Source organism: Urocampus carinirostris, chromosome 12 (genome assembly GCF_059441175.1).
Source record: "Urocampus carinirostris isolate Australia breed hairy pipefish chromosome 12, RoL_Ucar_1.0, whole genome shotgun sequence".
Taxonomy (NCBI): Eukaryota; Metazoa; Chordata; class Actinopteri; order Syngnathiformes; family Syngnathidae; genus Urocampus; species Urocampus carinirostris.
Genome location: NC_142360.1, coordinates 25,159,508 through 25,184,289, shown reverse-complemented (window position 1 = coordinate 25,184,289; position 24,782 = coordinate 25,159,508). Strand labels below are relative to the sequence as shown.

General features: G+C 38.8%; 2 protein-coding genes across 2 annotated transcripts; both read right to left on the bottom strand.

Annotated features, from left to right (window-relative positions):
* Positions 1–414: 414 nt before the first annotated feature.
* Positions 415–14,464, bottom strand: mob3a (MOB kinase activator 3A). The gene is made up of 4 exons (XM_088349816.1): positions 14,250–14,464; positions 9,250–9,781; positions 4,220–4,422; positions 415–773 (listed from the first exon to the last, which is right to left on the bottom strand). The coding sequence occupies exons 2-4, from the start codon at positions 9,665–9,667 to the stop codon at positions 744–746; spliced, it is 651 nt and encodes a 216-aa protein (XP_088205942.1). The 5' UTR covers positions 9,668–9,781; positions 14,250–14,464; the 3' UTR covers positions 415–743.
* Positions 14,465–16,074: 1,610 nt separating this feature from the next.
* On the bottom strand, positions 16,075–21,497 carry zap70 (zeta chain of T cell receptor associated protein kinase 70). The gene is given in 8 exon segments (XM_088350216.1): positions 16,075–16,192; positions 16,279–16,391; positions 16,466–16,606; positions 17,277–17,342; positions 17,344–17,479; positions 19,463–19,669; positions 19,747–19,933; positions 21,482–21,497. Coding segments are annotated over 8 exon segments (984 nt in total).
* Positions 21,498–24,782: the final 3,285 nt, after the last annotated feature.

Below are 24,782 nucleotides of genomic sequence, written 5' to 3'. Positions count from 1 at the left end.
ACGGAGGACGGCAGGCGATGTTTTGAGAACAAGGCCCTGATGACGTAGAAACGTTCGGTGTTGTTTTGAACATTCCAGACATCGCGGCGAGCTGGTGGAGCCCACGTTCGGCTTTCTTGGCACGCCCATGGGAGGAGCAGGCACACCAACTTGCAGGGAGACGTGGCCCAATAAGGAGAGGGCTAAAGGACTTGAGAGAACGCTCCCCAGAGACTCAACCGACACTATTTCGGCCGTTTTAGATGGAGTACACTTAGTTAAATTGCTAATGAAATTAAATCTGGCACCGTGTGAAAATATTGGCTTTCTTGTTCATCTTTTCCATCAAGAAACGAGCGGTAAACAGTACATTTTGATATTTAATTCCCAACACACACGAGGATCTCACGTAAACAAAAACAGCAATAGAACCACTCAGATTTGGACTAGGAACCTTTAATGCAGGAAAATGGTCATAAAGCTGTACACCCTACCGATTTCATCATGAACAAGGAAAAACAAAAGCATAACGGAATGGTCGGAAATTCAAACCTCGACATCTTAATACTAGCTTTGATATGTTTTCTGTTTCGCTTACTTGGTTGAAAACCTACAGTCTGTAGCTAAAATAGATGACAGTACTTCAATACAAAAATAGACTCTTTTATGAACGCGTTTGTCATTTCAAATCTCAACTGCAGTTTGTTTCCAGTGGACGGATGCGATTGTCCGGCGTGTGCGTCTACAGAACCCCTCGGCACCTCCTAGTGGCACATCCGAGAGGTCATCTCTTTCTGTGGGGACGTACAAGAAGAACAGCGGAGAAGCTAGGATGAGCTTGTATGAAGAATATATACAATTCATGTTGCCGTACTGTTAGATTCTAAAGGGAATTGAATTGACCATCACCGTAACGCCGCTCATACCCCAAGGCGTCACACTGCGATACTGAAAGATATGATTGCCCTTGATAAGACTATTAGGCTGGGTTCATGCCCCAGGGCTTAATGCTCAATCCTGATTTTTTGGGGGGTGAAATCCCATGTGTTTGTGAGAGTGTTCACATTTCCATCTAAATGTGACTTCTATGCCATCTCCTCCTGTGACTTCTATGCGTCTCCTGTGTGAAGGCCACAAGTCCTCCGCATAAGTGGCATCACTGACAATGCCCCTGTGTTTACGGAAGTACACATGGATGCATACCCGTCAAGCTCCAGGGCTCCATGCCCTTACAAAATGTTGTATTTTCCCTTACAAAATAATCTTACTCTATATATTTTTTTCAATGTGTTTATTAATGTAGTTTAACATGTTATATCATATATATTGTTAACATTTTGTTGTGAGATACTGAGTTGCTCGACATGAATAAGGTTTATTATAAAAAAGGTTAAAAAATGAAGTAGCTTAGACGTTTACCGTAGAAGGAAAAAATACATGCAAATATGATTAAATAGAATAATGCATTTTCTTATTCAAATTATGAATTCATTTTCTGCATTAAATTATTGTAGGTAAAATACTGATTCAAGGGATAACCACAAACCTGTCTTTTTTATTTTCTCCTTTTATACTTCCTTTTTTTCTTAACTTTTTTTATACAACATAATAATTCGTAATATAATTCATCAAAGCAAGTGAGCCGTTTGAGAGCCGGCTCTCTATAATGAATTGAGCCGAAAAAGCCGCTTCTCTAAAAAGAGACGGACTTCCTTTCACTACATCAAACCGCTCGCTTTGTTTGCAATGAAAAAAACGATAGTACCGAGATAGAGGCTTCCGCGGCGAACTCGTTTGACTTGAATGATTTGCCGTTTTGTAATAGTCGGTGTATACAGGATGGTACCCATAATTGACAACTTGCGTTCTACCGTACAGATTTTTTTGTACGTCGTACACGTCTTAAAATGCATAATAAACAAACTTTGTACGGCAAAAACGTGCAGGTTGACAGGTATGTGGATGCTAACGGCGTAGCGGATCGAGCAATTTTAAAGTTATTGAGCTACCAGATGCGGAACGGAGTTGTCCCCCTAAATATTAATGAAATCTAAAACCTCACGTTAAATGCTTTTTCTGTTATCGTCCGCCGCGGTTGTTGAGATCTACGCTTCCTCCTGGATCTTGATGACCTGCAGGCTGCATAAACGCGCCTAGACCGTCCACGTACCGGATTTAGGACCACATATGAAAGTGGCATGGGTCTGGTGTGAAAAATTGAAATTGTGCTGTTCAGACGGACTGACGAATCGAATACAGGACGCGTACGTGCAGCCATGTAAGGCGCTCACCTTCTTATTGGGGGTATTAGGGGTTTAGTGTCTTACCCAAGGACACTTCGACATGTAACACGGAGGAGCCGGGATTCGAACTGCGATCTCTTGATCCCAAGACGAGCGCTCTACCTCCTGAGCCACCACCGCCCCTATTAGTCCATTGTTGACGTTTTGACAATGGAGTGCGGCATCTTGACAGGAATATAATATCTGCTGAGAGTTGCTTATGGGCAATTGTGTCTCTGTCTCAAGCAGCAACATACAAAAAGGGCTATGTCAACATCAAGGTGGCGTATGAAAACTTCTAAATTTTTTGAGCATTTCCCCCCGGATCATGGCAGTAGCTCCGTGACACAGGAACAATTAAAAATCACGTTGGACAGTTGAATGAAAACAGTCTGACTTACCTCTGCAAGATTCAAGTAACATTCAAACCAATAGGGATTTGATGACATGCATTCTCCATTTTATATGCGCATATTTTCTTATAAGAGAACTTGAGCGTGATGCTAGACTATGCCTGACACACTTATTTGAAATTAAATGCGTGCAGTCCGAAGAACAAATGATAGTTGTTAAAACGTTAAAAACAACAAATGTCAGTTGTTAAAACAGTTTGATTTCAAACTGTTCAGAATCGTTAAAGGTGGAGCGCATAGTCTGTGGTGTCCTTAAAAAGTTTAAAATTAAACATTTTCTCGATTAACTATTTGTTAACAATGACTAACCGAGTTAAAAGAGCCTTTATTTATTATTATTTTTTCATCGCGCCTATCTGCTTTTTTCTTACTTTTACCCTCAGTCCCTTCTCAAAGTTTCTTCATTTTCCTCATGTTGAGGTTTTTGAGTTTTTCCTTGCTCACATGTTGGTTCCATATCAGGGGATGGTGTAATAATAGTCTGAAAAATAGTCTGTGTAATAACCTGTGCAGCCCTTTGAGACTCTTTGTGATTAAGGGCTATACAAATAAAAATGACTTGACTTGACTCAGTGTTCTGGCAGCAGAGCGCATTATGCTAGAGGAAAGGAGGCAGGGGGATGGGGCAGAGAAGAGTAATTTCACGCGCATGCTCACACTTTTCTTTTATTCTAGGATGAAAACGGTGAAAGTAAGATAAGGACCGATTCAAATACAGTCCAAATGCCAACCAAAACACCCCAAAAAGATGAAAAAGGAAATTTATTTGAGCACATCAAAGAATTTCTACATAAAACTCTCACAAGCTACCCCTGCCAAGCCTGTAACTAACAACGCCAGACCCATGTATTACGATACCAAACTGTATGAAACATCCTACATGCCGACATTTCTTGTGTAAATATTGTGTAAATTATAACTATATACCTCCTGTATCCTCCTTGTTTTATAACCTTATCTTCTCTGTTCCTTTATCTTCTTGGCTTTTTCACCTCACTGTGAATTTGTGAACCTGGAGTGCCATTCCCAATTTCGTTGTCACAATATGTTAACCCATTTTGTAACAATGACAATAGAGGCATATTCTATTCTATTATATTACCAATGAAACGAATGACCTGGAGCTACAACTCCTGGGAAACTGCTACATTAATGACTGTTATATTTTAACCATCACAGAGACCTGGCTCAATCTGAGGACACCCGATGCTAGAGTGCAGCTAGCCAGCTGCTCTCCTAATTGCTTTCTTACACTGAAAGAAGCCTTCCGATTTCGTCATACATTCGTATAAAGACTGTTCATTCAACTTCAACTCTGTCTTTTTATCTGTAGATCTATTGTTGTTATTTTGTTACGGTTGTATACTCTCAGTCGGCAGGGATGTAATCTTGAGGTAAGTTTTTCCCCTTGAGGGTGTTTATGAAGGTGCAATGCTATTTCGCAGATTTCAGGTTTCACGGGGGTTCTGGTATGCGATAATCTCCCTCGGTTACTGTAAATTATTTGCCGGCGGAACATTATACGGGCAGTCCTTATGAACTTACCAGGGGTTCCAGTTCTTTGTGGTCCGTGAGGTTGAACTCTGTCACAAAGTAATAGAAATGCTTGTAGCAGGTATTGACGTGAGCCTCGGCGCCCATTTGGCTCACGCGGTCGAAGTGGTGAATGTAGACGTGGACAAAAACCCGGAACAGGCGGGATAAAATCTTCTTAGCCACCTGCATGAAGGTCTTCGGGAAGGGAGTACCTTGGAGTCAGACAACACGAGATGGGAATCACAAGCAGTTGGGTAGATTTGATAAAACAGAGAGGTGAAACTTTTGGAAAATCTCACATTTTTACATAAAATCACGACCGAATGTGATCTGATCTTTGTCAAAATACCACAAATTAAAAAAACAGTGTTAATTGTAACTAACACCATATTGTAATTAGGATAGAATGCAAAGTAAGACAGGAGGGGGAGGAATAAGTAACTGAACCATCACATACATTGTGTTCTGGCTTAACAGTCGTCCCCGCCCCTTTTTTGCCTGTATGCAAATTAAATTGCTGTGTAAGTGGTACACATACCAGGGTTTGTACATCTTTTTCAAAGACAATTTTCAGATTTCTCCAGTACCAAAGAAGAAGAACTCTGGTGTGAATCATGTATTTTGCAGAGCCATAAATATATCTGCGATTTACATATGCAATTTTTAATCTTGCGTGTGCATTTAGGACTTCCGAGCTTGAGTGTTTTGTGAATATTTATTTTTTTGGACAAATCTCTCCCCATGTAGATGTTGGGTAAAATGACAATAATATGTAGCTTACATTTTCAGTTGCAGGAAGTTCTTCCCATTACAATTTTCCACAAGAAAATGCTACCTTCTTTTTTTGCATGGCCCATAAAAATGTCCATAATATATACATAATCTTTGCACTAATACACATTACGTAGTGCCCTGCTTAGAGGTAGCATGCATCTGTTCCCTTGGGCGCGACCCGTTTGAAGGAGGATGCAATACAAACTAATGCCAGCTGCAGGCAATCATGATGGGAGAGGGAATGCAATGGCAGAGCATAGCCAAAACACAACATTAGAATTCAAGCGTTTCCAAGGATTTAAAAGCCCCCGTACGAACCCTGATGAACATAAAACGGCTTGATAGTTCCTACAAAGCCTTTTTCGCGTTTCTCTAAAAGCCATCATGTCAACGAAATGCTCTGCAGCCGGGCTCGAAAGGCAGAGGAAAATGCTTTCTATCGCCAACAAAGTGGAACGTCTGGACACACTAAAGCAGGGGTCAGGAACTTTTTTGAAGCAAAGAGCCATAATAGCAAAAATATAGATCTTTTTGAGAGAGCTATACCATATATTTCATGACAAAACTGAACAAAACCGCCAAACCTGTTTCAATAACTCTATGGAATAATAATGCCATCTCGCAGTTACTTGGGAGTGTTGGGGCTCATTTTTACTGCCATCTTTGTCCTAAAAATGGTTTCAAAACTAAGTGCAAGAAAAGTTGTTTACAAAAAGAACCATCTATTGACCTTTAGTGGAGACGGCGCTGGGCGAGGAGAGTGTGTGCTCTCTGTATAGCTCCGCCCGTTCCTAGCGCTAGCCCAATCTAATTGCTCTACGTGCTCTTGGTAAAAAGTTTGTTTTGCGTAAAAGTTTGTTCTGTGGCTTTTCATCATAAAGTGTCCCAACAATGAACATAGATTGTTTAATGAGCTTCCACTTAAAGGATTCCTTAGCGATTTACAGACAAAACCGTGTCTGTAAATTGTAGTTAAAATTGTGTCCTACTGGACTGAACCCTTAGTCTGGTGAGGAAGGCGGGGGCTCTGTTGTGGGCACAGAGCTGGACAGCCTGACAACAGTAGCTGAGAGACAGGCACTGAACAAGCTGCGGTCAATCATGGACAATTCATCACATCCACTACACAGCATCATCTCCAAACGGAAGAGCAGCTTCAGCAACAGACCACTATCACAGTCTTGTTCCATGGACAGACTGAGGAGATCATTTATTCCTCATCCCATGAGCCTCTTTAACTCCACCCGGGGGATTAAAGGCCACATTAAACCCCACCCCTACATTTGCATATTACCCTATTTTTATTACAGTGTGTATTTCCGTAGCACTATTTAAATACTCTATAGCAAAACGTGATATTGGGTATTTTTGTATTCTATATTTTATTATTTTATTTTTCAACACAAGGATACCGCTGGAAGTGTGAATTTCCCTATGGGGATAAATAAAGTATCTATCTATCTAAATATCTAGTCCATCAATATTGTCTTGGCTTTGCATGTGTGATGATCGGCTCGGCATGTAACAATAAATTAAATAATTGCACAAGTTCTATTTTATCTCTGAGTCATGTGTGCTCATGAAAAGGGCCATATATGGCTCGCGAGCCATAAGTTGCCGACCCCTGCTCTAAAAAAAGGTAAACGCAGGATGGAGACAAAATATAGTCTGAAGTAAAAAAAAAATAGTGTCTTGAAACCATTTTCGCTCTTTAATGCAATAAAGTATGACAGCAAGATTATTTTCAAAATTCATAATTTGACAGTAGAAACCATTTATTTGTTAGAAAAAAACCACACTAATAAAGTACAATACTTTTATTTGTTAAACAAATAGTTCAAATTGTAAATTGGGTTTGTTCTTGAAAAATAAATAAATGCTTTTACAAATTTTGACTATCTTGGGTCTTTTTTTGGAATTCAACTTCTGCGAAAAAAAAGGTATTTCTTTTAAATGCACAAGTTGTTGTTGACATGGGCTCGATTTGGACGTCCCTTTCCCCGCCCGCCCAACCATATCTCGAAGATTCATTTCCAGGGGCCATGAGTGTCAGATTCTCCTCCCTCCGAACAGCCTGTTGTACATGACACGACCTACTTTCCAAATCCTTTGCTTGGATCCTGCCGTGGCTATTGAAATGCGAAGCCACAACAATCCTCACTTTTCACAAATGGAGAGCGAAAAATGCCATGGCAACAGGAGAGCAATGCAATGAATGAAGCCTTGTATCGTTATCAGGCATGCGGCTTATCTATAAAGCGGGATCAAATCCGTGGCTCACATCTTATCTCCCATCAATTTGCGCTGTAATGTGCGATTTGTTGCTCGTGCAGCGCTTTCACTGAATCTTTAGGATTTTTCAGCCCAATTTGCCATTTGATATTGCACCATTATGAACAATATGCTCAGAGTGTTTGAAAAAAAATCTCTCTCTTGTTTAAGCTCGAAGATAGGATGTCATGTACTTTGGATTCCATGACTACTAGATGCAGAGTTTGGACACCTTTTCATGGCCAAATTCAAGAACTATCTAAGGACTTTCAAGGCCAATTTTTTAATTTCTCCGGTACCATTAAAATGAAAAATCTGTCGTGAATCAATCCATGGACCTGTTGTTTGAGGTCACCAAGTGCTCCTCAAATATGTCTGCAATCTTCACACGTGTTTGTCATGTCCGTGATTTACGGATGCGATTTTTAATCGAGCGTATGCTTTTATCAAGAAATGATTTTTAGATCTTAAGTAAATCGTGTCTACAATTGCGGATCTGAGTACACGTGTAAATATTTTTGAGAGCCCAGCAAAAACCCACAGGATGCATGAGCATTGTTGACTCGAAACAGCAGGAGTAGCAGTAGGAGTTTGAATAGAGCCAGGGAAGATTTATATGGTGAGTTACGTTTTTAGAGTCACAATTTACAAAAAGTAACCGTCTGGCTGTTGTGTGTACGGGAGAACAAATCGCAATTTAAAAAAACAGAATTTTATTGCAAGTCCCAGAGAACAGGCTTTTTTAAAAGCTCTGTAGGGACCTGTGGCTACAAGCCATCAACTGACTGGACCAAGGACATCATTGCGAGGTGGGATCTTGGGCCCGGGCCCAAACCGGACCTGAAGTTCGGGCCGGATTCAAGCTTAAAATGTCAACCATTACGTCGGTCTGGTAGTGCTTCTCTCTCTCTCGCTGTTTTTTTTTTTTTTTTTTTTTTTTGTGGAAGATCTACACACAGCATGAACTTACTTTTACTCAAGTAATTATTTACATTAAAAAAATGCTCAGTTTAATTCTTAATCAAAAAATCCCCCCAAATTTTCATTCCTGGTGTTGAGGTAAAAGACACAAGGCTTCCTCCTTCCACCTCCCTCACGTCAGACGTCATTTCCGCTTATTGCCAATAGCTTACAAATTTTACAATTTTTTTTCCTGCTTTTTGGCCAAATATTTCACTATTTGCAGCTTGTAATATGCATATTTGATTTTCTTTCCGGTGCCATTTTGTCCAGTTTCACTTTTGTTTGCTGCAGGTCGCCGAGATGTGCACTTTGGCGCTTGCAGTGCACTCTGGATTTGAGGTACTCCGCCCCAAGTAAACCCCAATCAGCGTACTTCAGCAGAAATGCATAGTTCAATGCTAAAATACGCATGGCCGGAGTCAACCTTTGTGTTTACTTTGGCGGCAAAATAAAGCTTCGGGTTTCTTTCGGGCTCGTTTATCAAATCGAGTTAATCAGTCCGGTTTGGGCGGGTTCGGGTTTATATACCCCCAACTTGAGTCGGGTCGGGCTGAATTTTCTAGGACATATATTACCTCTAATCAGAACTAATGCCAACTTCTGGTAATCCCGGGAAATACAATGGCAAAGCAACTAGAGAGCAGTGTCTGCATCATTTTTAAGTATTTGTTGAGAAACGAGGCAACAATGTCAAGCATTTGCAAATCCCCCTAAATTCAAGCCTTTTCCAGGATCTCAAGCACCCGTACGAACCCTGGACAGAGGACTGCACTTTTTAGAACCTGCATTGTGTTTAAAAAAATATGCATTTTTCATTGTAGCCATTTCTATTGTATGAATCATCATTTTCCACATAATTAAATCCACTTCATACTAAATTTAAGGAAAACTAAAATACAATTATCCGATTATTTGCCTAATCGTTTCAATATTAGATGGCTAGTCGACTAATAAAACTGTCATTAGTTGCAGTCCTATATACCACATGCAATACTTTATTTTGAGAAGCTTCAACTTGTTTCGAGACTCACCGATATTAGTGGGGAAGATGTTTTCATTGTTGATTTGTACCTCGATCCAGTCCATGAGGAGGCTCATATATTTGGGGGCCGACAGCGCGGTGGGCCTCTTGTACTTGTGCTCGTCCTGCCAGCGGTATTCATACTTGGGGCCACCAGACATGACGGGGCAGGTCTGGTCGGTGCAGGAGTCACTGATGGTGCCGTAGATGAGGTTGATACGGTTGAAGAAGTCCACGACGTGGACCGCAACCCAGTCGTTGAGGTCCTCCCCGTGCGGGAGCTGGACGGCGTGCTTCAGGTCCAGGCCGGCATTCAACGAGGCCTGAGCTTTCTTGTGAAGCTCAAAGCGCTGCGTGCCGGGCTCAAATTTGCGTTTTGGTCGGAATGTCCTGTCTTTATTGAAAACTTGTTTGAGGGCCATGGACATGGTTGCGCGCCGAGGACCTTGGGAAACTTTCAAAAACCGTACAGTAAATACGTTTTGCCGGTCAAAAAATGGGTATGGCAAACTGTTGAAGGCGGTGTTGGGCGTGTTCACGATCTGTGAGGAGAGGAAAACGCAAGAAAGGTTGGTTAGCAAAGTCATTGAAGATCAGCTGAAGAACGCAAAAAACATACAACATACAATGAAACATTTAATTACATAAATCAGTGGTCCCCAAACCATAGCCCACGTCCACATTTGGTCCGACCCCCAGAACAATAGCAGGGAACTTTTTTTTTTAACCTGAAAAAGAACTCAAAGTTTGGGTGCGCTTTTATGGTTGTAACAGGATTCAAACCTGGGTCCCTGCAGTTAGAGCCCTGAACTTTTACCACTGGTGCATTACTACTCTATCTGTGAAAGTACCGGAGACACATGTTTTTTTGTTTCCTTATTAAAAAACATTCTAGAGGATTTGGCACTGCAGATAGGTGGGTGTTAAGCCTTTGGGAATTATTTCAGTATGATAAATCACTCCTACATGGCAGGAATGGCTTTGATCAGATCTTTGTCCACACATCATGGAGCCCCCACTTCCTTATGTTGCCTCCTCTATCCAGCAATTGAAAGTGTGTGTGTGGCCCCAGAGTGCCTGAAATTGTGTGATCAAATCACCGGAAACACCAGGTGCTGAAATGTTCTTGCAAAGCTCATGCTTAAGTTCAGTGTCCTTGCAATAAAATGTCATTTTGCAAGCTAAGTGCCCTTGTGTGTATAGAAAGCAAACAAAATCCAGGCCATGGAGATGCGATGCTACATGAAAGCTCTAGGCATCAGCTATGTGCGCACCACCATCAGAGGACACATTGGACTCTACAAAAAACTGTTGTCAGCTGTGATTAGATATTGGAGATATCACAAATGCACAAAAAACCACTGATGTGAAAGTTCTGCTTGAAATACCTCCTTTCACAAAAAGCATTTTATTTCCCTCAGAGGTTTTCTTGAAAACAAATATTTTCAAGAAGCTAACCCATGTTCAATTGTTTCCTAAACAATAGTAAAATCTCGAAACATATTTTTTCCTAATGAAACGTGAGGGTTCAAGCTTTCTTATGATATGCCCTATTTCTATATTGTTACAAAGTTACATTTTCTGTAAGCCTTCAAAAATGAGTCAAAATGGCAAAAACTGGATGGTACCAGCTCTCCTAATTTGAAATGAAATGATCTGATCTGCACTTATATAGCGCTTTTCAAGTCAATGACTTCCCAAAGCGCTTTACAATGTGCTCCACATTTCCCAATAGCGGCCTTGCAGCCATTTAAGGCGCTAACCTGCTTATTGGGGGTATTAGGGGTTCAGTGTCTTACCCAAGGACACTTCGACATGTAACACGGACGAGCCAGGATTCGAACTGGGAAACCTTTGATCCAAAGACGAGCGCTCTACCTCCTGAGCTACTGGAATTTGAGAGAAACAATTGGAATTAGAGTTAATTTTGCTGTGCATTTCACAAGTTACAATGACAATAAAATCTATTCTTGTCATTATAACATGTGAAACGCACAACAAAATGAACATTCGTCTCTGGTACGATGACTAATAAGAGCGTGATAATAAGATAAAATCTACTGCCTTTTCACAAGTCATCTATTACACTGGTGGTCCAGTGCTCTGACAAAGCTGAACTTGGAGCTGTTAAAACAGAAAGGTTCATGTTCCATGGACCTTCTTTCTGTAATGTTATTTGATTGTGGATGTTTGGAAAACTTTCAGGCGAACATCACACTATTTCAGTTACAAACGGACCCCGGCCCCTCATCAGAAATGGAAAAATGATGTGCCCCTCCTAGGAAAATGTTTGGGGACCCCTGTAAAATCGGAGCGAAAATTCATATGTAAAAAGTGAAGCACTGTTTTTCATTTCACTATTATCACAAAAGAAAATTGCTCCTACAACTTAAGCCAGTCTCAAAAATACCTTATAAATATTTTGGACTATTTATCCAGACATTTGTATATCATTTTTCTATTTTAATCCTTTTTTTACAGGTTTACATTGTTCAACCTTTGTATGATTTAATGGTAGAAGACATTTTGAATTCAATTGTCTTTATTGTCAATAATAACAAGGTAATGAACACTGGTTGCAACGAGATTAGACATGGCACTCCAGGATAAACACAGAAAAAGGACTTAAAAGAGAAAAATATTTTTTTTAAATTAAAAAAAATCTGTATAGCTAAGCAAAAATATTTAGAAGGGAGTCCTTGTAGACTAGCCTAAGTTGTATTCATACTGCATTGACAAATCGTGCATCGTAATAATCGTGCAATGAAAAGTCAACGAAATACACAAATACAATTTTCTATACAATACAATTTTTTCAATGCAACTGGCAAGATGTTGGTTTTTGAACTTTTGTTAAGTGTGGTAATGGCCCTGAGAAACGGTTTACAGGTTAAAGTAAAAATTAAAAAAAAAAAAAATCGATTTATTCAAATTTTGGGGAACAAGTATTGTGACTTTTGTTCTAGGAACGCTCCAAAACCGCAGCACAACACTGCCATGAGCGATCCTTAGAAGAGCCGTCTTGTCTTATTTCTCGATCAAATTTTTTTTCAGTAAGATGTACAAAACAATTAAAGGCTCCTTGATTAAATGTCATAACATGACAGCTTGGTAAACCTGTGAATCCACATAATTCTACAATTCCATTTCATGTGAAGGAAACACATCTTCTATTTTTCATTTTTAGATTAGCCCCGAATTTCAAAACTGTTAAATGACTCGATGCCAGATGTTTCACTCAAATGGGAAGTGCCAGTCTGCAATATCGACTTATTTTTGAAGGCTTACAGAAAATTAGTTATGTGTTCTTCTAGCTTTTACCACGGTTTAGTAAACAACAATGGAACGTTGCCAAGTTTCTTGAAAGTCCTCGTTTCAAAGAAAAACGGCTTTTTGTGAAAGGATGCATTTCAAGCAGAACTTTCATTTTGGTGCTTTTTAATACTTGAATTTCTGATACCTCCAATATCTAAACAATGATTTCCATAAACACAAGGGCACTTTGCTTGCAAAATAACATTTTATAACAAGAACTGAACTTATGCATGAACTTTGTAGCGCCTGATGTTTCCGGGGAGGTGATCACATGATTATGGTCACTGACACTCTCAATTGCTGGATACAGGAAGTCAAACTAGGGAGTGGGAGATCGATCGAAGCCACTCCTGCTATCCAATGGCGATTTTTCATCCTGAAACATTCCCAGAGGCTTGATACTTACTGAGGGGCAGCGCCAAACCCTTCATGAGTTTCAAAACAAACAAAAAAACAAAAAACAAAGAGTGTCTACTTTTTGGTACAATGCTTCTGAAAATGCATTTATACGTAATCTGACTGAATGCCCGGGAAATTGAGAACAATAACTTCTGCATTAACACCAAATGGCACATTTCTCTTTGGTGATTTTTCTACTACAAAATAAAAGATTAGTGTCAATAAAGTCTGAGATCAAGTAGTGTAGATTACACAACATCAGCATCTGTGTCCCACTTTTAACACTGGCAGGCCTAATCTTACGTGCGTGTTATATGGATGAAAAATATTATAATCTCTTAACAGAAACACAAATCTGCAACACACTGCAACCTTGAAAACGTGTCGAGTGACAAAGAAATATTTTTCATTTGTGTTCAAAATAAAAAGATGTATAGTATAAGCAGGGTTGGGTAGGGTTACTTTAACTGGATTACTTTCAATTACTTTTGGATTACTCCAATACCAAATTCTAATAAAAGACAAAAGAAACTAAATGTGAATAAAATTACTAAATTTTGTGCAGGCTTGGGGAGTAACGGAATACATGGAACGGCAAAAATGATGTTGGCAAGCTGTTTGGATTGATTTTCATTTTGTTTCTGTCGCATTTTATGTTAGTTTTGCCGGAGATCAAAGAGATCAAAGCCAGGAGAGAAAGCTTACCACGTGTTGTGAGTCATCATTTGATTCATATTTAGTTTCTTTTGTCTTTTATTAGCATAATTGGTATTGGAGTAATACAAAAGTAATTGAAAGTAATCAAGTTAAAGTAACCCTACCCAACCCTGAGTATAAGTGAAAACTTGCATTCAGGTTAAACACAGTGACTCATTTCCTATGCAAAACGCTAATCCTTGCAAATTGAAAGAATGCTCGGAATGACATTTAAATACAATCTAAACCTCATTTCGACGATTTAATAGAGACTGATTATAGCAAAAGAAAATTTCACGTCTAGTAAAGGTCGTTTAGATGACTTCGGAGTCGATAGTTGCACGACTGTTTCCGACATGAAAGGAGGAGATTAAACAGAGAGGCGCATGACGCCCGTAGCAACTTTGTTCGGCTGCAAGCGGTTCGACTTGTTGCTTCGAAAAGAGATCCAAAACACATCGATTCATTACGATAAAAACACGAAACTTTTTTTTCATCGTGTGCGTGTTGCATACATTGGAAAAAGAAATAATCTATTTCAAAAAGAGAAGATCAGACTATGGCGGAACCAAAGCGGAAAGCTACTTTTTCTGAACTTACTTGTTCCGTCTTCCCGTTTTCGTCAATTTCCTTCGAGATTCTGTCCTAAGTTACTTCAAAGCAACTGCCACTGTTATATAGATAGCGTACTGACACTAAAATTTATCTTTTGATGACCATCCATGCTGCAAATGTACAGTAAATTCCACTAACATTACACTTGGGTAAATGACAGCCGCCAGCGACAGACTCCTCCCTTTCAAACGATTATTAAAGTCAAGAAGTGATCGTTAGGGTTGTTTTCTTTTTCCGGTTTAGACGTTAAAAGTAATGGCCTGCACCCTTTCAAAATAATAAAGTTATTTCTTTCCTTTTATTGCACTTGTGTTACGATGTAAACATTTTTGATTGCACAGTTATTAAAACTCAGGCTAGTGTCCAAGCACTACCTTGTAAATATTTGTATCCTGACACTCTTTTATATGATTTGATGCCGTCCTCCGTCAGAGAGTCCTGTTATCAAAATTCCCTAGTCAAAATATTATGCATTTGGAACAGCGTGACCTGTCATCGAACTAAAACCCAGTCAGTGAATATCTTGCATTAAACTCAATAAATGTAACTTGTATTCAATCGTATAAAATCCTTTATAGTCAAATGTGTAAAATCTATCAGTATAAATATGATTTTAATTCGACTTCTTGTGAAAATGGGCAATATTCAGTGATGGGCAGTGAGGTTCTTTACATCAACAGATTTACATCATTTTCATCATTTCAGAGCAAAAAAATCTATCTATAACCCATAGGATAGAACAAAAGAACATTTGATTAACTTTTAAAGTTTTGCGCAGAAGCAGAAAAAAACACTAAAATGGATTCCTCTCCCCGCCCATCAACCCCTTTGAAACAAGGACTAACAAACTCAAGTGACTGTTTCTTCCCAAGGGCTACCACCATCCTAAACAAGCACAAAAATTGTGATAAATGGAGAACCTACCTATGCATAGAAAAATGGTATTTTGGATTTTTTTTGCTGCTGTTATTTGTTACACACTGCACTATTGCAGTGGTCCCCCTTAAGGACGGTTCGCTCTGTGTTGTTTTGAGTGTTCCAGACATCGCGGGGCTCTTCTCCGAGATGGTGAAGCCCAGGGCTAAGTGTACTCCATCGAAAACGTCCGAATTAGTGTCGTGGGAGTCTACGGAAAGCCCTCTCCTGAAGTCCTTTAGCTCCTTTTTTCTTGGCCCACGTCTACCCGCAAGATGGTGTGCCGGCTCTTCCCATGGGCGTGCCAAGGAAGCCCAACGTGGGGCTTCTCAAAACAACGCCGAGCGTTTCTACGACATCAGGGCCTTGTTCTCAAAACAACGCCTGCCGTCCTCCGTCAGAGTCTTGTTATCAAAATTCCCTAGTCAAAATATTCTGCATTTGGAACAGCCCAGTCAGTGAATATCTTGCATTAAACTCAATAAATGTAACTTGTATTCAATCGTATAAAATCCTTCATAGTCAAATGTAAAAATCCTTCACAGGTAAGCCACAGCCTCCCTGACTGCACTTTTCTGAAAATCGCTGACATTTTTTCATTCAATGTAGAGACAACCCAAACGAAAAGCAATGTTTTTAGCGCGGTACGAAAGAAGAAAAGTTTATGCATCAATTTAAAGAAACATTCAAACAAACAAAGAAGAAGCTCCTGTTTACATGACACACTCTGGTTCCAAACGCTTTAATTATCACTGCCTTTTTAGCTGGACTGCTGTCGTAGTTAAGGCCAGCCAGTGTGCATGGTTAATAAATAGCTCTTTGTTTTGTTTTTTTAACGATCAAGTGAAAGGACGCTTTGTTCAACCACGAGACAGAATACGCGTTGTTTCAATGTCTACTCGTTTACTTGTTCGGCTGTGGCGGCACCCAATGGCTTAACCGCATTTGATAAGGAATAATGGTAAGGTCTCATTGCCTCTTCCACAATTTTGAAGTCGGGACGGTCCTTGTGTCTGGTGAGACAGGACAAACACACCCAACACAATGTTTAGATGTAGGGAAAAACAAGAAAAATATTTTTTTAACTTTATCTTCTCACTTTTATCTCCAGCATTCATGCGTCACTGCATACATTCGATCCGGACATCTGGCTGGACATGCCAAGCGTTTCTCACTTTCAATGAAGCTGTTCACCTCCACTTGTTTCATTTTCTGGATCAAACCAGCAAATAACAAACAATTTGGAGTCTGCAATTCGATGGTAAAAAAAAATCCCTGCACAGTACCTTGTAAGGTTTCCCGCCATAAGAGAAAGCTTCCCACATGGTGATGCCAAAACTCCACACGTCACTTTTACTGGAAAATTAGCGTAAATTAATGCATTCCCGGGCGTACCACTTCAGCGGCCAGGGCCCTGAAGAACGAGCCTATGTCCAATTCATTTCCAATGAGGATCCAAAAATCAGATAAAAAGGAAACTCATTTTTTGCGCAATGAAGATAACACTTTGTGGTGATAACCTATTGAAGGATTTTATACATTCGACTATAAAGGATTTTATATGATTGAATACAATTTACATTTATTGAGTTTAGTGCAAGATATTCAATGACAGGTTACGCTGTTCCAAATGCAGAATATTTTGACTAGAGAATTTTGATAACAGGACTCTGACGGAGGACGGCAGGCGATGTTTTGAGAACAAGGCCCCGATGACGTAGAAACGCTCGGTGTTGTTCTGAACATTCCAGACATCACGGCGAAGTGGAGCCCACGTTGGGCTTCCTTGGCACGCCCATGGGAGGAGCCGGCACACCATCTTGCGGGGAGAGAAAGCTAAAGGACTTCAAAGAGGGCTCCCCAGAGACTCAACCAACACGAATTCGGCCATTGTAGATGGAGTACACTTAGTTAAATTGTTAATGGATTTAAATCTGCCCCCGTGTGAAAATGTCGGCTTTCTTGTTCATCTTTTCCATCAAGAAACGAGCGCGCATAAATTATTGGGAGAATGTAGGTTGTGTTTGGTTAATGGAGTCAGATAACTCATTCAAACAATTTGGTAAACGATACATTTTGATATTTAATTCCCAACACTATGAAGTTGGGTTTGAAGTCGGTGTCTGTTCCCAGAGCCATGGACAGGCTAAAGTCGCTGATTTTTGGCAAACTGACGATTGACTAGCAGGTTGTTTCGAGCTGCCAAGTCTCTGTGAACAAAATTATTTTCTTCCAGGTATTTCATGCCCATCGAAACCTGGTGCATCAGGTTTACAATGTCCTCCACATGTACGGTATCCCTGCGGTGATTGCAACATTGAGGTTGTTAAAATATTCAAATGTGTCACTGCATATAATCATAATGGTGCGCCCTGTGTATAGCTATTCTTACCGCTCACCCATTCAAATTGCTCTAGGTGCTTTGCTAGAGCTTTTGGGTGGAAACTTTGTTTTGGGTTAAAGTTTGTTCTGTGGCTTTTCATCATAAACTGTCTCAACAATGAACATAGATTGTATAATGAGCTTCCATATGAAAGATTATTTAGCGATTTACAGCCAAAACAGTGTCTGTTGGTCTGACACCTTGACTGTAAACTGTAGTTACAATTGTGTCCTCTTTGTATTGGATGTAACCCTTCCCTCATCAGTATCGTATAGGCGTGCCTGTACAACAGTTAAAGCAGACTAACAATGTATAAGATAATTGCACCATTTCGTTATATCCCCGAGCCATATGTACTCATAAGAAGAGCCATAGGTTCCCAACCTCTGCTTTAGAGCCAGAGAAGCTACATTGCTACTGCGACAATTCTCGGAAAAATTCCCGCATCAAACGAGTTAGCAATAGCCTGACAAGCGCAGCCACTTTTAAAACTATCTATCGACAAACCACACGTCGGCCAGTTGAAAAACAAGACCGACAAGTGCATTATTAGTGAGTCTTTAGTGTCAGAAAACAGAGACGTAACGCCCGGGGACGACTTTCTACCAATCTCAATGTAAAGGAAGGCTAAACGGAAAAAAGCAGGGTGACGTTTCTGGTCCTGTGGATTAGGCGGATGCAAAACCCTCACAATGGCCAAGCAAAAAAGTCGATTTGGAAAACAGCCTTTCAAAACCTATCGAAGGATGAAGACATGTTCACCGACATTGCCGGTAAAACTATGTGCAAATGTGCCCATAATCAAGGAACATATTGTAAAATTATGAGACATAACACAAGGATAAGATGAAAAACTTGAACACAGAGCAAAAGATAAAAAATTATAAGAGTTAAAGAAGAATATGAAGATCCAGCAGGTGTTTTTCACCAAACCAAATCCCAAAGTTAAAAGCACTAATTTGATTAATGTTTCTATGTTTTTATATTTTGAATTTGTATAGTTTTGACAGGAGATATTTTTGTGGGGAGGAAAGTATTTTAAGTTATTGTTCAAGATTGTTGATTCCGGAATAATATTCCTGTCTTTTTTCAATTCGAAGTTATGTAAAAGAATATAAGGCAGGGTTGGGTAGGGTTACTTTAACTTGATTATTACTTTCAATTACTTTTGGATTACTCCAATACCAATATGCTAATAAAACACAAAAGAAACTAAATATGAATAAAATTATGACTCACAAAACGTGGTAAGCTTTCTCAAATATTTCGCAAACACCTCCAATGTCAGGAGAATAGGTTATCAGGCACCAAGGGATGTGCCTCTGATTAAAAAGCTACAACTTGAAAGCCACCATGAGGCCTGCTAACTGGCTAATCGAGATGACCTTGACACTCCCAAATTCCAAGATGAGAGCTTGCTGTTCTTCTCACAGAGATGCATTGTGTTTACAAAGTTTCACTATCCCTATCGGTCATTTATTATACTCGCATGTAATCTAGCGACCAACATCATACACTTCATCTAAAAATGTGATTCCTGTCTAAATCACTCAGAATACTCTTACGTGCACGTGGTTTATTCTATCCTCTAATCAGAATCCATGAAACAGTATAAGAAGGGTTCTCATGCTTCAGATTTCATTGCATGCCAATCTTAGAGTGTTTTCCCTTGTCTGTTTTGCTTAATAAATAAGTTTGTTTGTAAGTCACAAGTCTTATTTCATCCTGACACCGTTTTGAACTGACAACAGGAAAGTAAGAATTTCATTGTGCAGGAAATCCTGGTTCTTTACTGTGCATATGGCTGTGCATATGAATTGAATTGAAGACAATCTTGAGTCTTGATGATGTCAATGTGACCCTCCCGAGGACAATAAAGGACCCTCAGCACGGCACCTACTTATTGTTGGAGAGAAACTTATTGAGTGGACCACTGGAAGCCATCTCCATGACCGGCATCAGACTCTCGGCGTTGCATAAGCCTAGCATCTAAACAATGAATGGATTACTCAGTTGGTGCATGATCTCCGCCTCCTTCATCATCTCCTCCTTCATCAGCTTTTCATTGTCGCACTTCAGCACTTTGACGGCTACGTCTAACTGACCTCTATACATTAACACAAGAAGAACATTTCGGTGTCAACAACTTTGCTTATATCTGTTTCCAGCCAGCAGACATCTCACTCGACAATCTGGAGGACACCCTTCCTGACGTAACCAAAGTTACTGGAGCCGAGCTCCACCTTGTCGATGAAAAGATGATTCCTCTGAATGTTGAACTTCTTGATGTCATTGGGGTCGTGATAAGGGTTAAAGCCCACACAATCCATTGGTAGAACATCGTCTGGTGGAACTGCCTTGGTAAAGACGGCTATTGAGCAACAAACAGAATCATGTGAATGAAACAACTCTGCTCTTCAAATGGTTTTACACGTTTTTTGGCACTTATCACCTTAGCCAGGGGAACCCTAATGGGGTTACATGTACGATTATGAATTTTTGGAGACCATCCATTTTCACAAATAGTCACAATTGATGTATATATTGTCAGTTATCTTCTCCATCTTCTATGATAATGTGAGCTTAATATTACATGTACTGTACACCGTAATAAAGAAGAGCAATGTAATGGTCAAGATATCATGTCAAGAAATATTCGAGAAATAATTATTAACTTAACAATTTGTTCCTTTTGTTAAAACAAATGCAACAGTGCATGACTTCAGCCTGTTAGGTGAAAACCTTTTGAGGAACAATGCACGGTAACAGGTCCGAAGGTTGAAGGATTTTATACATTTTGCTATAAAGGATTTTATATGATTAAATACAAGTTACATTTATCGAGTGCAATGAAGGTTTTCAGCGGGTAGGCTGAAATTTAATGACAGGTCACGCTGATCTGATCTTTGACTTAACTTTAAGGAATTAAGTGCAAAAAAAAAAGAAAAAGACAAACAAAACAACAACAACAACAAATGTAAAAAAGGAAAAGAGAGAAAAACAAAGAAAAAATAATTAGGCAATAAAAAAGAAGTCAAAAGCTGGGGAAAACAACAAATTAATAAAGAAAAAAAATGAAAAAGAAGAAGGAAAAAGCAAGAAAAAAGAAAAAGCTAGGAAAAAACAAAGGAAGAAAACAATTAGAAAAAGGGGAGAAAGAGGAAACATAATAAAGCAAGAAAAAAAGCAGTAAAAGGCTAGAAAAAAATAAACAAAAAAAGGAAAAATAAATTAAAAACAAGCAATCAGGAAAAAAACAATAAAAAGAGGAAACAGCAATAAAAATAGTTAAAAATGTAGGGAAAAAAAACAAAATAAAATACAAATAAAAAAGAAAAATAATATATACAATAAGAAGAAAAAAACAGGGGTCCCTTTGTTCGCTATAATACTAGTAATAATATTCTGCAAAAAATAAAATAATACGTTTTTGAAAACTCCATTATCCTACCAAATAATCCCAACATTTATAATTTCACTCTGCTGTGAACTCATTTTAACTTTTTTATCTAAAGCAACTTTAAACTAGAATCTCTGTAAAACACAACAAATTGTCTATTATATATTCAATTTTTAGTGCAAAAACAAAAAAAAACAACAACACAAAGAACACGAATAAACTATTTATTAAAAAAAAAGGCTAATTGTGAAACACATCACAAATTTGGGGGGTAGTAAAAGTTAGTAATAGTAAAAGCCCTCCTTGTATTTGATATTTTTGGTGGACTGGGTCTAATTGACCCTATTACAATTTATCTGGTAATAACAAAGTAACAAAATAGTAATAACATTATAAGAGTTTTTTTCCTAGAAATTCAAATAAATAAATTCCAGTTATTAGGCTTCATGGACACAAAAACCTATTCCCGTACTAAACACAGTTATTTGTTTTTGGCTAGCTATCTGGCTACCTTTATACCTTTGTAGATGGCCATTTTCCTACCTTTTTATCTTTTTAGCATGCTTTTTATATGTATTTGCAAGTCTTTGTAGCTAACATTTTACATTTTTGCCAGTTAGCTAAATTTTGACACGCTTTCTAGCTAGCTAGCTTCTTTATTTTTTCGATTTCTGTCCTACATGAGATCGAACCTCCTGTGTGGAGTTTGCATGTTCTCCCTGTGCTTGTGTGGGTTTCCTCCAGCCACTCCGGTTTCCTCCCACATTCCGAAAACATGCATGTGCCACTGGCCAAGGATAGCAGGGATGGGCTCAAGCACCCCCGCGACCCTACTGAGGATAAGCGGTGCGATAATGGATGGATGGATGGATTTCTATCCGGCTATTTAGTAAGGTTTTTCCTCTTTTAGCTACCTATTTTGCTCTCTCTCTCTTTTTTTTTTTTACCTGTTTTCTTTTCCAGCTAACTATCCAGCTACTTATTAAATATTTAGCAATCCATCTTGATAAGTTCCTATTTTGGAAATGCACTTTGTGCTAATTAGGAAGAAAAAGCAGCTCGACACCTAAAAAATGTTTGGAGAGCCCTGAACTAAACTATTGAGCTTTAAGATCAGAAGGAAAGAGAATTGTGCAATGTTGAAAACTGACCTCAAGGGGGCGGTGTGTAGCCATTTGGGCCAGTTCGCCTCTGCGAGCATCATTATATATTTATTCCATCTGAATGGTCTCAGTAGAAGGAACGAAATATATACCTGTCAAGCTCCACGCCATTACAAAATGTTGTAATTGTCCCTTACAAAATAAAAAATAATCTTGCACCATATTTTTTTTCAAACGTGTTTATTTATGTAGTTTAACATGTTATATTGTACATGTGTTTCGTAATATCATATATATTGTTAATTAACATTTTGTTGTGAGATACTGAGTTGCTCGACATGAATGAGGTTTATTATAAAAAAAATTCAAAAATGAAGTCGCTTGGACGTTCACTGTAGAAGGAAAAAATACATGCAAATATAATTAAGTAGAATAATACTTTTCTTATTCAAATTATGAATTCATTTTCTGCATTAAATTATTGTTGGTAATATACTGATTAAAGGGATAACCACAAACCTGTCTTGTTTCAATTTCTCATTTTATACTTACCTTTTTTTCTTAACTTCTTTATACAACACAATAATTCGTAACATAATGCATCAAAGCAAGTGAGCCGTTTGAGAGCCGGCTCTCTTTAATGAGTTGAGCCGAAAAAAACCGGTTCTCTAAAAAGAGATGGACTTCCTTTCACTACACAACTACCACGTGAAATCTGATGTTGAATGATGCATGATGGGAAATCCCAAGGCAGCAGATGCATGAGCACAGTAGCATCAAACTGCTCGCTTCGTTTGCAACGAAAAAAACGATACCGAGATAGGGGATACCGCAGCGAACTCATTTGACTTGATTGATTTGCTGTTTTGTGATAGTCGGTGTATATTGGATGGTACCCAAAACTGACAAATTTAAGTTTTTCCGTACAGATTTTCTTATACGTGGTACACGTCTTAAAATGCATAATAAACTTACTTTGTACGGCAAAAACGTACAGGTTGACAGGTATGTATTTTAAATGCTAAAGTTTTACATCATATAAAATGTAAACTCCATGACTTAACAGGACTTAGAATATTATGTGGCAAAGTAGTATTTCCGTAGTAGTTTTTTTTAGTATTTCAGTTGTAGTTTTGTTGTATTTCGAATAGTATTTTTGTATTAACCTGACATGCATGTTTTTGGAATGTGGGAGGAAACCGGAGTGCCCAGAGGAAACCCACGTAAGCACGGGGAGAACATACAAACTCCACACAGGAGATTTGATCTCGTGACCTCAGAACTGTGTCGCACATGCGCTAACCACTCCGCCGCCGTGCTGCCCAATGTGTAATATTTGACCACTAAATGCAATGAGGATAAGTAACTACAGACACACAAATTGACCGGATAGCACAATTTATTTGCCGAGCCTGTTATGTTTTGTGTTGGACCCAAACGCAGGACAAGGAAGAGTCCCTCAAAAACTGATGGCATTTAAGAACAAAATCATCGACAAAGTCATAAACAATCGGTGAAAAACGAGAATAAAACTGTCAGGACCAGAGACAAAAACCAAACCTCACAAATCAGGATGACACTGGAAAAAGGTGGCAGTGATCTTGACGGGGGGAAATGAACGTGGAATGTGAAAAACCCCTGACACTGGCTGTAGTCCAAAATGCCCCTATGAACACCCCTGAGAAAGAGAGAGAGAAAGAGAGAGAAAGAGAAATAGAGAGAGAAAGAGAGAGAAAGAGAGAGAGAGAGAGAGAGAGAGAGAGAGAGAGAGAGAGAGAGAGAGAGATTAGGCGCCCTCTGGTGGTCGGAGGCATGCCAGACCTTAACACAGTCTTTCACGTGGTTTTTGTTTTTATTGATACCCTTAGCAGAAAGATGGCAGACAACTATGTCAGCTCCTTCTCAATGAGAATAATTTTGGATAAAATAAATCAACATTTTTTGACCTGCAAGTATTTTCAGAAAAAAACACTTTAAATGATAGTTAATGTATTTTTGTTTATTACTCAAGTCAATTTTTTTTCTAATGAATACAGTTTTTGTCACCACAAGAAACCACTTAACAATACATGTCCCTTTTAACAGAGTTGGGCCAATTTAGAGAAAAATGTGTACATTTATCAAAAATAATATCCCAAATTGGGTGATTATTTTACCCCTCCAAAAACAGAAAGTTAAATTAAATTGATTTGGGGTTATTATTTTTTTAGACATGACCTAATGCTTTTTAAGAACATCTAATTATTATTTGGTTTTTGGGTATTTTTATGCACAAGGTTAGGATCACTGTTAATATGTTAATGTAATTACTGTTTTTTTTTTTTTTACCGTATTTTGTGTTAGGATGAAGATACATAGTCAAGTCATCTTTATTTGTTTAGCCCAGGGGTGTCAAACTCATTTTAACTCGGGGGCCACACGATAGAAGAAACATTCTATCGGGGGCCGGACTAGTAGATTAAAGAGAAAGAAAAAGAGAGATAAAGAAATAAGAGAAAGAGGGAGGGAAAAGGAGAGAGGGCAGGACAAAGAAAGAAAAAGAGAGCGCGGGAGAGAGCGTGAGAAACAAAAGAGATAAAAAGCCATGAGAGAGGGGAAAAAGAAAGGGAGAGGAAGAAAGAAATCCAAAGAGAAATAGAAAGAAAGAAGGAGAGAAAAGAGAAAAGAAAGTGCGAAGGGTAAGAAGAGAGAAAGAGAAAAGAGAGAAGAGGAAAAAA